We start from the raw sequence: 14,522 nt of genomic DNA on the forward strand, positions 1-14,522 counted from the left end.
GAGGGAGACTTGTTTACTCAATTTGATGTATTGGGGGAAAAAAACACTGGGTTTCCGGGGGGAGGGGGTTAAAATGGGGGTTCCACACCACTGCTGAGATCTTGCAGCTCAGCCTGCCAGGAAGGGGGGTATCTATGCAAAGGGCAATCCCCACTTCGGAAGCCTCGGCAGCATTTCTTGCTGACATCCAGAATCAACTCTTTCCTGCTTGTTTGTCCTCAGCCATCTCCAATCTCCATTATTATCTATGGGGAAAACTATGGGGACTATCCAAGGGTATGGGGGGGTGGCATTTTGCAAAATAAATCTACAGAATTTTCAGGGGACCTACTGCTAAAAGTCCTCTAAAGACCTCCCCAAGTTTCAAGGAGATTGGACCTTGGAGAGCCATTTTAGGCCCCACCAAATAAGGTGCTATCAGCCACCCCATTTTTTACTATTGTGGAGAGAAAATGACAGCAACTGGGGAAACCCATTGATCATGTCTTTCCCAGGGTTCCATCTCCCTGAAACTTGGGGAGTCTTTAGAGGACAGTGAGGAGTAGATCTCATGAAAGTTTGGAGGATTTTGGACCTCGGAGAGGTCATTTTAGAGCTTTCCCCAAAAGTAGGTGCCATCAGCCACCCCGCTTTTTACTGTTATGGAGAGAAAATGAAAGCAACTGGGGAAACCCATCGATCATGCCTTTCCCATGAAAGCCATGAGGGGTCTTTAGAGGACAGTGAAGAGTAGGTCTCCTACAAATTTGGAGGATTTTGCTTGGAAAATGCCACCCCAGCTCCCAAGATAGCTTCCCTAGTTTTTCCCACAGGGAATAATGGAGATTGGAGGTGGCTGGGGGCACCTTCTTTCGGGGCCCATAAAGTGTCCCCCCCAGTCCAATCTTCATGAAACATGGGGAGTCTTTACAGAACAGCTAGAAGTAGGTCTCCAGCAAATTTGGTAAAATTCAGTCCTAAAATGCCCCCCCTCCAGACTCCCAGAAAGCCCCAAATCACATTTCCCATTGGAAATAATGGCCAAATTTTACCCAATTTGCTCTTTATCACCAAGCCAAACTGGAGAACAAGTACCCCCCACCCTGCCCTTTTCAGGTTCAGGTACCAGGCATGTTTCTGAACTTTTGCTCAGATGCCCAATCATGTTGCCATGATTTTTCTTCTCACCTCCTCCTTATCCCGACTGAAGACACTGCATGGAGAGGCGGAGGAAGTTATGGGGGAAGGAGGGTGCAGGAAGAAGGAGTAGGGAGGCGGCAGCATAAACTAGAAAATGGGACAATTTAAAACATGCCATATTAAAAGCAAAACAGTTTGGGTGTAATCCAGATCTAAGGGCAAAATGAGGGGAGGGGGGAAGCAGAAGCTGCCCAAAATTGATGCTCCACAATGACGATTCACTGATTATGACCATGGACACGCGCAACTGCAACTACACCAGTTCCCCAACACATGCACGAAGTAGGGCTATAGGATTTGTGTTCACCCGGGGTAAAATGGGCACGGGCAAGTAGGAGCAGACATGATTCTAGACACTTGCATAGCCTCATGTAACTCGTCTTGTGTAGTTTGGCTCTTTGTCCTATTTATTTCAGTGACAGAGTTAAGCACCTGCTGATATTTCTTCCAATGTAACCAGTGGCCTTTAATTGCTTATCTTTGGCTGGATTGAGGATGACACCACTTTAAGCTTAGAGTTCAGGTTATGGAGAATGGCGAGTTTCCATTCTGGCCCATTGTTCCCTGCCCTAGAATCCAGAACTTCAGCCTTCGGTGCTGCTACCTCTTAACTAGAGCCTCCAGCCACATGATATTTGTTTTGCTCCCTCTGGCAGTCAATTTGCGCAATTAAAAATCAACCCTGTTTAGAAAAGTCATAGCTGTCCAGGCCACTGCCTGAATTCTGCCATTGTGTGTCCAGATAGATTTCAGCTTGCAACAGAAATGACCAAAATATTCCTGCATGCCTAACACAAAATGGGAAATCAGCCCAATTATGCAATGGACCAGTCAGACAAGAGTTTCAAATATGGCTGGTCATAACGCTGCACTGAAATACATGTAATGTGCAGGTATGCTATCACTAGTTGACACACACTAGCTCATGCGGGTTAGCAACATCAAGTGATGACCTTTGTTTGAAAATGAGGAGTCACAAGTTTGGCACCACAGACAGAGCTTTGGAATAACCTTGAAAACTAAACTGGTTAATGGCATCCATTACACACTGTCAGCCTGAGTAATTAAGTAATATGTGTTTATGTGAAAGCCAGCCCACTGTACATCCAGCACAGATTATATGAATTATCCCTAAAAGAATATCTGACATGAGTACATTTACTGAGTACCTCCTATGTGAGGCCATTGCTTCTATTCATTCTGTAGTATTTCCTCTACTCCTTAAACAGAAATACTGCACATATTGAGAAAAAGTGCCTCCCAAGTGCAAACTACTTACCAGTTCTAAATATGGATTTCTCGCTGGGAAAGCTACATCCGGTGTAGTTCACAGCCATAATCCACACACTATAGCAATGGCCAGGTTCCAGGTCTTCCAAAATGCAGTTGCTCTCTTTCACAGTAACACGATATTCTTCTACCAATCCTACAGCAAGTAAACACACACATGTATAGATCCACATGCACAGAAGTTCATGACAAATGTGCTTCTCTAGTGGAAAACTTTTGTAATTTTTTTATGTTCCTCTAATGCACGTCCAGGACTTAACCATAAAGTCTTGCATAAACATGTATAATTCCCCCCCATAAAAGTACTTAGTTCAGTTAATAATATATTTGTTCAAATTTTGAGGTTGGGGGGAGTGAGGAGATGGTGTTCTTTGCGCTATGCAACCAAATCTTTCTTTTTCTGATGTTTCTCCAGCTCTCAGTAGACAAAATGAAACTGGTATCTTGAGAACACTTTTGTGATTGTGGACATTGCTATGTGTCCACAACCAATCACTAGGACTTCCAACATGGCCTTGGCAAATGCTAGGAGGTTTTGGGAGCAGAGCCTGAGGTGGGCAAAATTTGAGGAGGATGTGATATCACTTCAGAGAGTGGCTTTGTAGACTGCCTCCCCATGTCTCTACGGTCCTAACACAGAGAGTAGGGGAAATTCCTAGAATATCACTGGGGGAGTCCTTTTGTTCTCCTGCTCCTCAATTCCTTGGTGTCAGGAGGACATTGGGGCTGGTGGCAGGCAAATCCCCACCTTGAGTGAGTAAATGGGAGGCCTACCTAACACACATTTACTGTGTTATTATTACTTGCTTGCTGGAAGTAACTTGCATAGTGACACATTAAACAAAGGACAGTTATGATGACTTGGCACATAGTGATACAACATGGCATCTTTTCCCACATGCAATTCTAATTTCCCTAAAAAAAAACATTCAGACCACCATTTTTGTCAAATTTCACTTTATCTCACTTTGTCTCTCACAATCCCAGTACTACCTTTGTGCTTTTCCTGTTGTTGTCTTCATAGATGACAGTAACCCTTTCTCTTGTTGACTATGGACATAAGTTTCACAGACAATCCTAACAAGCTAGTTTTCAAGCTACTGGCAAGATTTAAATAATATTAGTTCTTCCGTTGTAAGTTGGGGGAGGGGGTTATGTTGTTATGTCTTTAAAGTAGTTTTTGGTTTTGTGCAAATATCTCAAGAAATGAAAATCATACAAGTCATAGAATGTGGACACAATTTTCTGCTGCAGATCACATAAAAAGTGTCCCTATTAAGCTACTGTTACCATATTTATGAAGAATTCAGAATGTTTCTTATTTCATATTTTCAACCTTGTTTTCTTTTTAGAAACTTCTTCTCCACTCAGCCCTGCTCCACCCCTTACCCATTCACGTACCACTTTGTTCTTGCCTTCTTGGGTGTTCCTCCACACAATAGACTTGGAAGAAATCAATGACATCATCTTCACTCACAGTCCAGTAAACTGCAATTGAGGTGCTCGTAGCTGAGTTTGGCTCCTGGGGTTGTAATTTTGGGGTCTTTGGAACTGGAACAAAACATACAGGCAGTTTTGGGCAAGAAAAGCCTGCAGCTGCAGCTCTCCTGGCCTAAATCTGAAGTGGTTCTATCAGAAAGAAGAGGTCCTATCATTTATCATTGTCGTTTATCATTCAAGTCACTGGCTGGTACGTGCTGACGCTTCTAACCTACTCATGATCAGCATGTGGCTGGGGATAGATCTCAAAGGACTTAAAATACTACCTCCTCGAAAGAACCTTTCAACACAATCCTAAGCAAGTTTACGAAGAGCATATCTACTCTGCAAACAGATGTAAGGCTCATGGCTCAGTGGCATGGCTTCTGCTTGGCATGAAGAAGGTTCCAGGTTCATCCCCCAGCATCTCCAGTTAAATGGATCAGGTAGCAGGTGGTTTGAAAGATCTTCACCTGAGATCCTGGAGAGCTGCTGCCAGTCTGAGTAGACAATAATGACCTTGAAGGACCAATGGTCTCATTCAGTATAAGGCAGCTACATGTGTTCATGGGTCAATGTTAAACCAGTTTAACTATCATGGCATCCTCCAAAGAATTCTGGGAATTGTAGTTTGATGAGACTGCTGAGTATTCTCTGACAGATTATAAAGAGATTCAAAGGCAATACAGCCAGGCAGCAGATCACTTGCCAAACTAAAAGGAATGGTTCATATTCCTCCTTGTCTAGCAAAGGAACATAATTCCTAAAGCACCCTCCCTCCCCACTATTGGAGAGTCTGAGCTCCTTACAAAGTTGATCCATAGAACTCTTTTGTGGGGCTGTAACAGCATAATTAAGATCTACATTCCAGCAGTTTGTGTAAACACTGGCGCTTTTGTTTAAAATTAAGCTCGTAATAAACAGTGCCAGCCTATACAGAGTTACACTTTTCTAAGGCCACTGAAGTCAGTGGCCTTAGAGGCATGTTACAGTGCTTAGGATCGTACTGCCTTCAAAAAGAGGATCAAAAACAAATCTCTCAATGCCAATAATTTGATAGAGCAAATAACCCCCCCCCCTTTCTCTCCTGTTTGTGCCTTTCTTGGCAGATTCTCCATTTTATGTGCATATTAAGATCCACATAGGAAAAAAAAATCCTTCCTGTTTTTCAGTTATTTTCAGAGGCACTCATGAATTGCTGTGGCATAAAAAAAGGAAATGCTGATGCTGGCAGTTTTCATGTGATTAAGAAAAAGAACGGCCTGTCATTTGAAACATTCATCCTTCCCATCACTGAACACAAACTAGATTATTTTGTTATTTACTCAGGCTGGAGACAGACTTTAATTATTTCAGAGAGATGAAAATGGAATGAACGAGGCATCATAGATTGTATAGTGCATGCTGGTCCCACAGTCCTTTCTGGTAAACAAAGTTTTGTAAAGCTTCGGAAACCTGCAAAACCTGTTTGAAGAGAGGCAACAAGTGGGCAAAAAGAAACAAATGTGTATGTCATAGGTAATGATGCCTCTGCTTTACAACTGTCTGTTTCCAGCCTCGTTTCTTTAAGTATATAGCAAAGGGGTACAATACCTAATGCACCCTCACTCCCCACTGTTTGTGAGTCTGAGCAGTGACAAGCAGTATGGCAAGGCCAGCTTTCTAAAATGCTGTTCACCTACAGTGGGTTTATGGCTTCTGTGGTGTCAGACTAGAATCTGGGAGACCCAGGTTCAAATCCGCACTCTGCCAAGGAAGCTCACTGGGTAACCTTGGTCCAGCCATGCTCTTTCTCAGCCTCACAAGGTTGCTGTGAGCTGCTTTGAGTCCCCATTGGGGGAAAGTGGGGTACAAACAGACCTGTGAAAGAGACAGAGGATGAAGCAAACTTACAGTATTAAACAACATCTAGTAGGGCTAAATTGATGAACTGTTATAAGTTGAATGTAATTCCTTTAAAGAGTTTCCATTATATACAGGTAGAGCATTTGTCTTGTTGGGATTTTTGTAGTGGTTAACTTAACTGCACTACAAACTGGAGAATTTTCAGATAAGTGCAGATACTTATCTGAAGTTTCCAGTAAAGTTTCAGAAGTTTCCTGCAAAGCCAGCTGTGCAATGCAGTGCTAATTTGGAAATACAGGTATTATAGCTGGCCACAAAAAGATGTACAGCACAGAAGTCGGAATGAGAATCTCTCATTTTGACTGAATGTGACATTGGAGCTCCATTGCTGGAACTACTAGGTATGGTTTTTTGCCCTAAAACCTGTTAGTTTCGCAGGGCCTGTAAAACGGAGATGTTCCACCGGGCCTTCGGCTGAGTGCCAGCGGGTGTCCTTCTTCTTCCATCTAAGACCACCACTTCTTCTGGGGCTGCCCTCGGCCATCTGCTATGCCCATATACGGACTCCCAATATTTGTCTAAAGAGCCTGCTCCTGGACTATTTTAATGATTTTTTAAAAATTATTGTTGATTTTATGTTTTTGTGATTTTAATGTATTTTTTAATGTTGTTAGCCGCCCTGAGCCCATTTGTGGGGAGGGAGGGGTATAAATCAAATCAAATAAATAATAATAATAAAATGAAGCCATGAGATTTGAGTTGCAGCAATGAGAAAGGGGGTTTAATCCTTCCCCCCAACACACACAGCGTTTTCCAGATTGAAAATGGCTCCCTTGGGTTGCTTTTAGCTTCAATATGGAAAAGACAGGTACCTGCTGGAGCTAAAACCAGCTTGGGGGAAAGTGGGACATTTTCTACTGGAAAAATTGTGCAGAGAGAGTTAACCCTCTTCTCCACCACTGTAGCCCCAATCCATGTTTGCAACCAACCACAAAATGCCAGCATCTTGCGAAGCTTGAACCTAAGCCATCAGTACTGTTCCCTGTAAATCCCCCAGTCTACTATTTGAGCTACAGTGAGGAACAACAAAATTTTTAATGGAAAGCACGTAAATATTTTTGAAGGAAGTTGTGATTTGAATTAATAGCTGGCTTTATATAATAAGGCATATTATAGACATAAATAAACTGACAGATCACAGATGCACCTATGGGCAATGGGCAAACAGCCAGTTTCTGTAACTGTGATTTTGATTTTGTTGTGGTGGTTATTATTATCACAAATACAACTGAAACATTTAGAAATGGCTGCATATACAGTACTGCTTTTGGCACCAAAATCCACTTTTCTCCAGAGTATTTTTTTTCTTATAAAGGTAACATTTGTAGTTGGCAGACAGCTAAAAGGAAGTTGAAGGAGTGGTTGGCTAAAAAAATGAGCAGTTCATTCTCAGAATTTATCCTTCTTGTTAAAACATTTTAAAAGAAAACTAATAAATGGATGGAAGAAAAAAAAATCAACCGCTTCCATCTGTCATTATAACAAAGATGGGGTAAATGGGAACATGTTCCCAAAGGCTTAGGAGGGTATGTATTAACAAGGGAAGTCGTAGCTGCTCCTTGCAATGAATATGAATGGCCATCTTTGTAGAAAGTTGCCAGTTCCCTCCCTTTACCCTCCTTAATGCAGTGGCCCACATTGGGTGGCTTTTCTTCCGTGAAGGACACTCAGTCCATGACGTCGTGTTTTCAAGGCTCACAGGTAGTTACTGAGCGAAGGAGGAGATGGGAAAAATCAGCTACCACCACCGTCTTATTTTTGCACAGCACAGAAATCAGACCCAGGCTGGGAAATCATGCCGCTTTGGTCCCCCCACCCCCAGTGCTCTAAAGTGAGCATTGCATCATGCCTTCCCCTGTCCTCTATTCCCAGGGCACAAATTAGGGTTTCATCCCCCAGAGCAATTTTCAAAACATATTTACATATAATATTTGGGGAGAAGGGGAAGTAAAGTTATAAATGACTGCACTCTCCACCACATCTCTTCTGCTTGGTATTCACAGAATGCTGGCTTTAAACTTTAAGGACCAGGATAAGAACGAGGGTGATGGAGCACTTCGTTGGTTTGAATCTCACTACTGCCATGATCTCAGTAGGTGACCTTGGGTAAGCCACTCCTCTTAGCCCCAGCTGCATTATGGGAATAATAACATTGACTTTGTTCACCATTCTCAGTAGGCACTAATCTGTCCAGAAGAGCTGTATACAAATGAACTGTTGTTGTTGTTATTTGAACCTCTCCATGCTCTTTGATAATCTTCAAAGATAGGGGCAGGGAATCCCTTGCTCCCAGCCTCTGCCCCTGCCACCTCTCACCTGGTTGGCGTGGGGGGTGGGTGGGAAGAGAAGGCACGGGGTATGGGCCCCTGGAGTTCCACAGCATGCTCCCTTGCACTTTGGAGCACTTCCTTGTTGTGTCAGGAATGGCATCATTCCTGGTACAACAAGGAAGTGCTCCAGAGTGTGCATACACTGTGGATGCGCATGAGGTGAGCACGCACCCTCCACCTACCCCATCCCCCAGTTTGGCCTCCGGGGGTTCTGGCAACCCTCTTCAAAGGTCTTGCTTTATTTACAACCTCTCAGTCTGTGACTGGGTCCTTTTAAGTGGTGGCACCAAGGTTGTGGAATGCCCTCCAGAAAGAATTTTTATAGCACTGTCATGTGTTTTCAAGAAGCAAGTGAAGATCATCTTCATCTTGCCAAGCTTATGGACCTACCTAAACCTGATTGTGATATTTTGGCTTGGCTGCATGCATTATGGCTTTTACTGAGAAGACTGATTTCATATTGTGGTGTTTGACTTCTGTTTTATTGTTTTATGGCATCTTGAGGATCCAAGTGGTCAAAAAGGCAAAGCATAAAGCATCCCAATGTGGGGATACCTGATGTCTCACATCACAGGGGAAATATATAACTTGTCTCCTTTGTGCATTATTCTGAAAGTACAAGCTTGTGCTTCCTTTTTTTGGCACTTCCTCATTACTCGTAAAACTCTCTCTGTAGTTTACTTAACATAGTGATTAAATCCAGACCTGCAGGTGACTTGCTTTTTCAGTACGAACAAGATGTGTTAGTTGCATCTTCTTGTTTTCTCCACCATAATCCAAGCACTTAGGCACAATCAGGCTTCACTTCAAACTCAGCTGATTACTAATTATATGCACCATCTCACAACACCAAATTCCCTTTTTCAAGCACATTCTTTTTTTAGGTTTTGATACATTTTAAAGCCTCACATGCACAGACTCTTACCAGGCATATGTTCTAAGGCCCAATCACCAGTTGCTGAATTGCCTGCAAAATGTTCAAAATGCGAAAATGCAGTGGGCATTTTTTCTAAAGTCAGAATATCCTCCACAGCAGAAAGTAACCTATACAATGAAAAATATAAAGACACTGTAATAATATTCAGCTACCAAGGCCAATGCTGAAAGCCTGAGACTTGTCATTGCCTAAATCAATCCCGCACAAACTGTGTCCTACCAAACCAACCATAATCCATTAGCCATGCATGACAGCCTCCCAGTGTTCCAACAAACCGTCTCATTTTACAGTTTGCATCAGACTGAAGAAAGAGCAAAAGTTGTTTATTTTAATTTTATTTCATTTAGAACATATTTATGCTGCATTTCTGCCCATCTATGTATCTATTAAACGTTAAAACAACAATAAAAAAACCACATTAAGAAGAACCACATTAAGAGGAGGGCCCAAACAAAACAAATTTTTCCACCCACTGGCAGAAGACAATGATGAGGGGGGAGAGATGAATCTCCCTGAGGAAGGAGCTCCATAAGTCCCTTTCCCTGGTTGCTGCTGCTAGGGTTTCCAGTCCCCAGGCAGGGATGGGGGAAACCACCTGTTCATGCCTCTTGTTTTTTACCACTGCTCCAAGCAGCAATGGGAGAACAGTTGGTGAGAGAACATGAAAAAATGGAAATCTTTCTTACTCATACTAGGTTTCACAAGGTCGATTCACAAATGCAGTTTAAGCTGCATTACATTAGAAGACACATGGTGATTTCCAGCATGGAAGAAGGGGAAGCTGTTGTTATTAGGCATTGCTACCTTTCCCCAAACTTCAAAGCAACCACTTTGGGCTGTTAATTATTATTTTTTTTAAAGCAGAAGATCCTAACCATGGATCTCCTGTCATGTCTCACATGGATCCCCGCACCCATCTTCCCCCCTGCCACCACTCTCCTTGCAGGCCAGGGGGAAAGGCAGGGAAACAGGCATCCCAGGCGTGCTCCTGGGATGGAGTGACAACATCACTCCTAGTCCTGGGAGTAATGAGACCTGGCAACCCTAGCTGCCTGCCAGGTCTCAGCCTGGTAATCCTGCCTCTGTCTTTATATGTTCTGACATAAAAGTAGAGAAGAAGGCTAGATGGATAGCAACTAGAGTTGCCAGACCCAGCCAGGCCTAGCTGGCAAACAGCAACTGGAGGGCGAGGCAGTTTTAGGTTAATGGCATGACATTACTTCTGAGGGAAACCTGGAAGTGATGTCACCAGGGTCATTTCATAGAAAAAGAGCTGGAGGAACTCATTAGCATAACTCATTAGCATAACCCATCAGCATATGCCATGTCCCTTGACATCACCAGAAGTGTGTCATTAGCATAACTGATTTGCATATGACACACCCCCTGACATCACCTATCCTGGCTGTTTTGGACTCAATCCTGGCCATTCAGGGCCAAAATTGGGCCCAAAATGGCAAAAGGGGACTGAAAATGGCCGAAAAGGGGCCCACAATGGTCAGGATCGGGCCGCTGCTGAGTGGGAGAGTGATCCACCACGCATCTGAGGCCCAATCTGGGCCATTTCGACTCCAATCCGGGCCAAAATGGGCCCAAAATGGCCAATATCAGGTGGGCGAGGCCACCTGACGTGACCTCTTTGGGGAACTACCGGAACTGCGTTCCTGTGCATTCCCCCTCAAAATGATCCCTGGATGTCACACCTCTTTGGGAACTGCTGGAAACTCTATGTTTAAACTGGAATTGCCAGAAACTCTTATGTTCTGGAGTTCTGGATTCCTAGAGGAGACTAATGTCATTTCCATAACAAGGCGCCCCTCATGTCCCTGCTCCTCCCCAATTCCTGCTGGTTGCCAGGAACCCAAAGAATGTCTATAAGAATACAAAAGCTTCAAGAATACATGTTCCAGTCATATTCTTTGAAGTATTTTTAAACACAACACATAATTTAGCTTAAAGGTAACTGATGGATTCCAAAGACACAGAGCAGCTGGTGTTAAGAAGTTAACATCACACACAAAAACATAAAAGAAGGAAGAAAATGAAGGCAAAATAGATTAGAAGTAATTAGCTCTTACTGCAGAGCTCGTTACGGAGGGAGAAGAGAATATATTTTTAACCCAGGGACAGAGAATATATCAAAGGGTATGAAGAGATTTCCATGCAAAAGAATGGTGTAGCCTCCTTTATAAAACACATTATCAGGACACTGATTATTTATTTAGAGAGCAAGTACCTTGCGTTTCACATATAGATCTGAGGGGCAAGTACCATGCATTTGTTCATACAATTCACACTGTGCCTGTGTGTGGTATATGTGCAGCTGCATCCCCACTCAATGTACAGAACTGTTGCTTTGAGAAGATTGAGCAACTGACCATTGCAACCTATGGGTAATGTGTGGCTGGGGGTCTCATTGAATGATACGCAGACACAGCATATTGAGAACAGCCCTTGGAGCCTTGGCAAGGCATAGGGCAGCGGATCTACAACATCAAAAGGCCCCTTGCTGTTTGAGGCGTTGTTCCTCAGCAAGTCTGCTGGCCCTGTGGGATGGCAATTTATGATCCACCACCAACAGCTGCCTTTGCCACCCTCTAGACAGGCAGATGAGCCACTCGTTCTGCCCTGCTCACCCCAGTGGATCTGGCCCAATGCAGTAAAACCAACAAATCACCCAAAGTTGTGCCAGGCCCCCCTTTCCCCCCTACCTCAGAGGGTGGGAGGGTGGAAAATAATCCTGCTCCAGCCACTGTTGCCTCAGAATGGTGGCGTGGCGACCACACGTTGATCCAAGAAGTAGCGATCCTATCACGGCTCCTCCTCTTTTGCAGCCGACTCCTTTGCCTGGCCCCCGCCTGCTCTTGTCTACAACTCAGCCCACAGAGAGTCTGTGAGCTTCTTTTCACATACATTCTCTGTGGTACCATGGTTCCCACCTTGTGGAATGGCCTGCTTAAGGAGGTCATGAAGGCCCTCACACTCCTATCATTTTACAGAACATGAAAGATAGAAATGTTCAAAAGGGGATTTGTATAAACGGATTGGAACTGTAATATAATAGAAGGTCACTTTTATAAGGAAGTAGGATTGTTGTCTATTGCAGTGCTTATTGTATGTATCAACTTTGCTTTTACAGCATTCTCTTCTGCCTTTGTAACCCACTTTCTGCATTATGGCATGTCCTGACTTAGGTTGCTTTGCTTTGTTTTGTTTGCATTGTTTTCTACTTCTGTAATTCTAATCCTGCTGCATTTTTATTGGATATTTTACATTCTCTAATAAAATCATTTTCTACATTTCATAATCCACTTTGAGTCTCCACGAGAAAGGCAAGCGATAAATGAAGTAAATAAACAAACATGCTTGAAATGCCCAAACCTACCCTCCTTCATTATTTCCTTCCAATGAGCCTCATTTTACCACAGTTGGAAATTAGTTGATGTTTCCAGCAAATAGACTCTGGGGGTGGGGGTGGGGGGATGAAATGCTGGGGAACCAGCAACGTTTACACATTTAATTATAGGAAATAAACTTTTGTATCTTGGTTAAGAGGTGTAAGCAATTGCTAAGCATTATATGATCCCCCCAAAAAGCAAACTATTTCATAAGAGTGAAAACAATATTGCTTCTTGCGCTACTGCTACCATGTAAATTGCCGATTATTGCGCATGGCACGGGATGCATATATGTCCTGAAACGGACTGTCCCCCCACCCACCCTCAGGTATAAACCTGTGGCCAACTTTATTCGTTGTTGTGTCTCCTATTAGGACCATAAGCTCTGCATCAGTCCATTTGTGGACATATTTCCACACCTCCAGCCTGATCTTGTAGTAGAGATGAGAAGGATTTCTTCCTCACCTGCTTTCAGACAACTGTGTAAAGCTGTGTTATTCAGAAGGGTTTTCCACAACTGAGGCTGAATATGATAGGTTCTGATTTGGATACAACAGAGGATTTCTGCAGACAGAAGGGAGAGGCAAATTTCACATTCCCCCCCCCCCGTGTCAGACCTCCGACTCTCCATTTATACTCTTCCGATGGTCCCCTATCCCTCAGTAGTTGCATTTGGGGGACGTCTGGGGCTGCTGTGGGAAGGGGAAGCTGCTGTGGGAAATCTCTTCTGCCAGAAGAAATTTATGGTGGATCCAAGCTAGAAATTTTCTGGGTGTTGGTGTTTGTATTTGGTTAATAGTATGTTTTAATTTTTATTTATTTATTTTATTTTATTATTTCGATTTATAAACCGCCCATCCTCAGGGGCTCTGGGCGGTGAACAACAGTTAAAATCAATAAAAACAAGAAAACAATAATTCTAAAATCAACATACAATAAACAATAAAATTAATTAACCAAATACATTAAGGTGCAATGGTGGGGAGAACCCCCCACCTCAAAGGTGGAAGGCCAACATGGCACCACCTCCTTCAACCACTGAACACCTGGCGGAACAGCTCTGTCTTACAGGCCCGGCGGAACAATATGTCCCGTTGGGCCCGGGACTCCATTGACAGAGCGTTATTTGTATCATGTCATGATTTTATATGTCTCATAGCATTTTTGTTGTAGGCCATCTTGTAGCTTCTTTGGGGGGAGGGTGCTAAAATGAATGAATGAATAAATCAAATAGGATCCTCCTACCCACCCACTAGCAAGGGTAGTTCTACATCAGCAATAGTCAGTGATCCTACAGGATGGAGAAAAAGTCTGGAGATGGATAACAGGTTCTTCAGATATCACTGCCCATGGAGTGATATTATGCAGTAGTATTACAAGAGAAATGAGTGTATAAATAACGAGAAGCCAAGCTCCTTTTGTACTCCATTCAACTACTAACTATCTCAAGCTACAAGTCCTTTCGAATGCCTAAAAAAACCCAGGTCCCTGGATTGATACTGGTTTTTATTTTGAGAGGCATCCATCTAAAGCAACCACAAAAATTTTGCATAATTTTGTTCAGATGGAAGAAACAAACAAAATAAACAAGACAAATTCAAACCTCACCGGGGCAGGGTGGGGCTTTGCAGCATTCACTAGGGCCTAAAGTTAGCACATCCCAACAAACTGACACTGAAAATAACTTTCATTAACATTTCATCTAATGGGGAAATTAATTCAGCAAACCATGAACACCCTCCAATATCAGCACTTAACAGGATGTGCTTGGAATTGTAAAATGGTTTTGCACAACCACAACAAGCACTTGCTTTAAAACAGCTATACAGATGCCACTGCAAGAGAGGTGGATATTAAAAATGCCGTCTGTATTAATGTTTTAATTATGAATGCAAGCAAAATGTTTCAGCCATTTGCAGCTGCAGTACCAAGCACACAACAGACTCCTTGGTACCTACTGAAGCATTTCTAAAAGGAGGCATATATTTTGGCAGCATGCTTCCT

The 14,522-nt window shown here is 43.1% G+C and overlaps 1 protein-coding gene across 3 annotated transcripts in view; it reads right to left on the reverse strand.

Moving 5' to 3' along the window:
* Positions 1-14,522, reverse strand: part of CMYA5 (cardiomyopathy associated 5) — a 71,146-nt gene that overhangs the window by 27,666 nt on the left and 28,958 nt on the right. For all 3 annotated transcript variants that reach the window (XM_054986849.1, XM_054986848.1, XM_054986847.1), the window contains exons 6-8: positions 9,109-9,227; positions 3,871-4,020; positions 2,459-2,605 (exon numbers count right to left, since the gene is read on the reverse strand). In XM_054986849.1, the coding sequence (XP_054842824.1) occupies positions 2,459-2,605; positions 3,871-4,020; positions 9,109-9,227 (416 nt within the window). The remainder of the gene's footprint in view (positions 1-2,458; positions 2,606-3,870; positions 4,021-9,108; positions 9,228-14,522) is intronic.

Source organism: Eublepharis macularius, chromosome 8 (assembly GCF_028583425.1).
Source record: "Eublepharis macularius isolate TG4126 chromosome 8, MPM_Emac_v1.0, whole genome shotgun sequence".
In the NCBI taxonomy this organism is placed as follows: domain Eukaryota; kingdom Metazoa; phylum Chordata; class Lepidosauria; order Squamata; family Eublepharidae; genus Eublepharis; species Eublepharis macularius.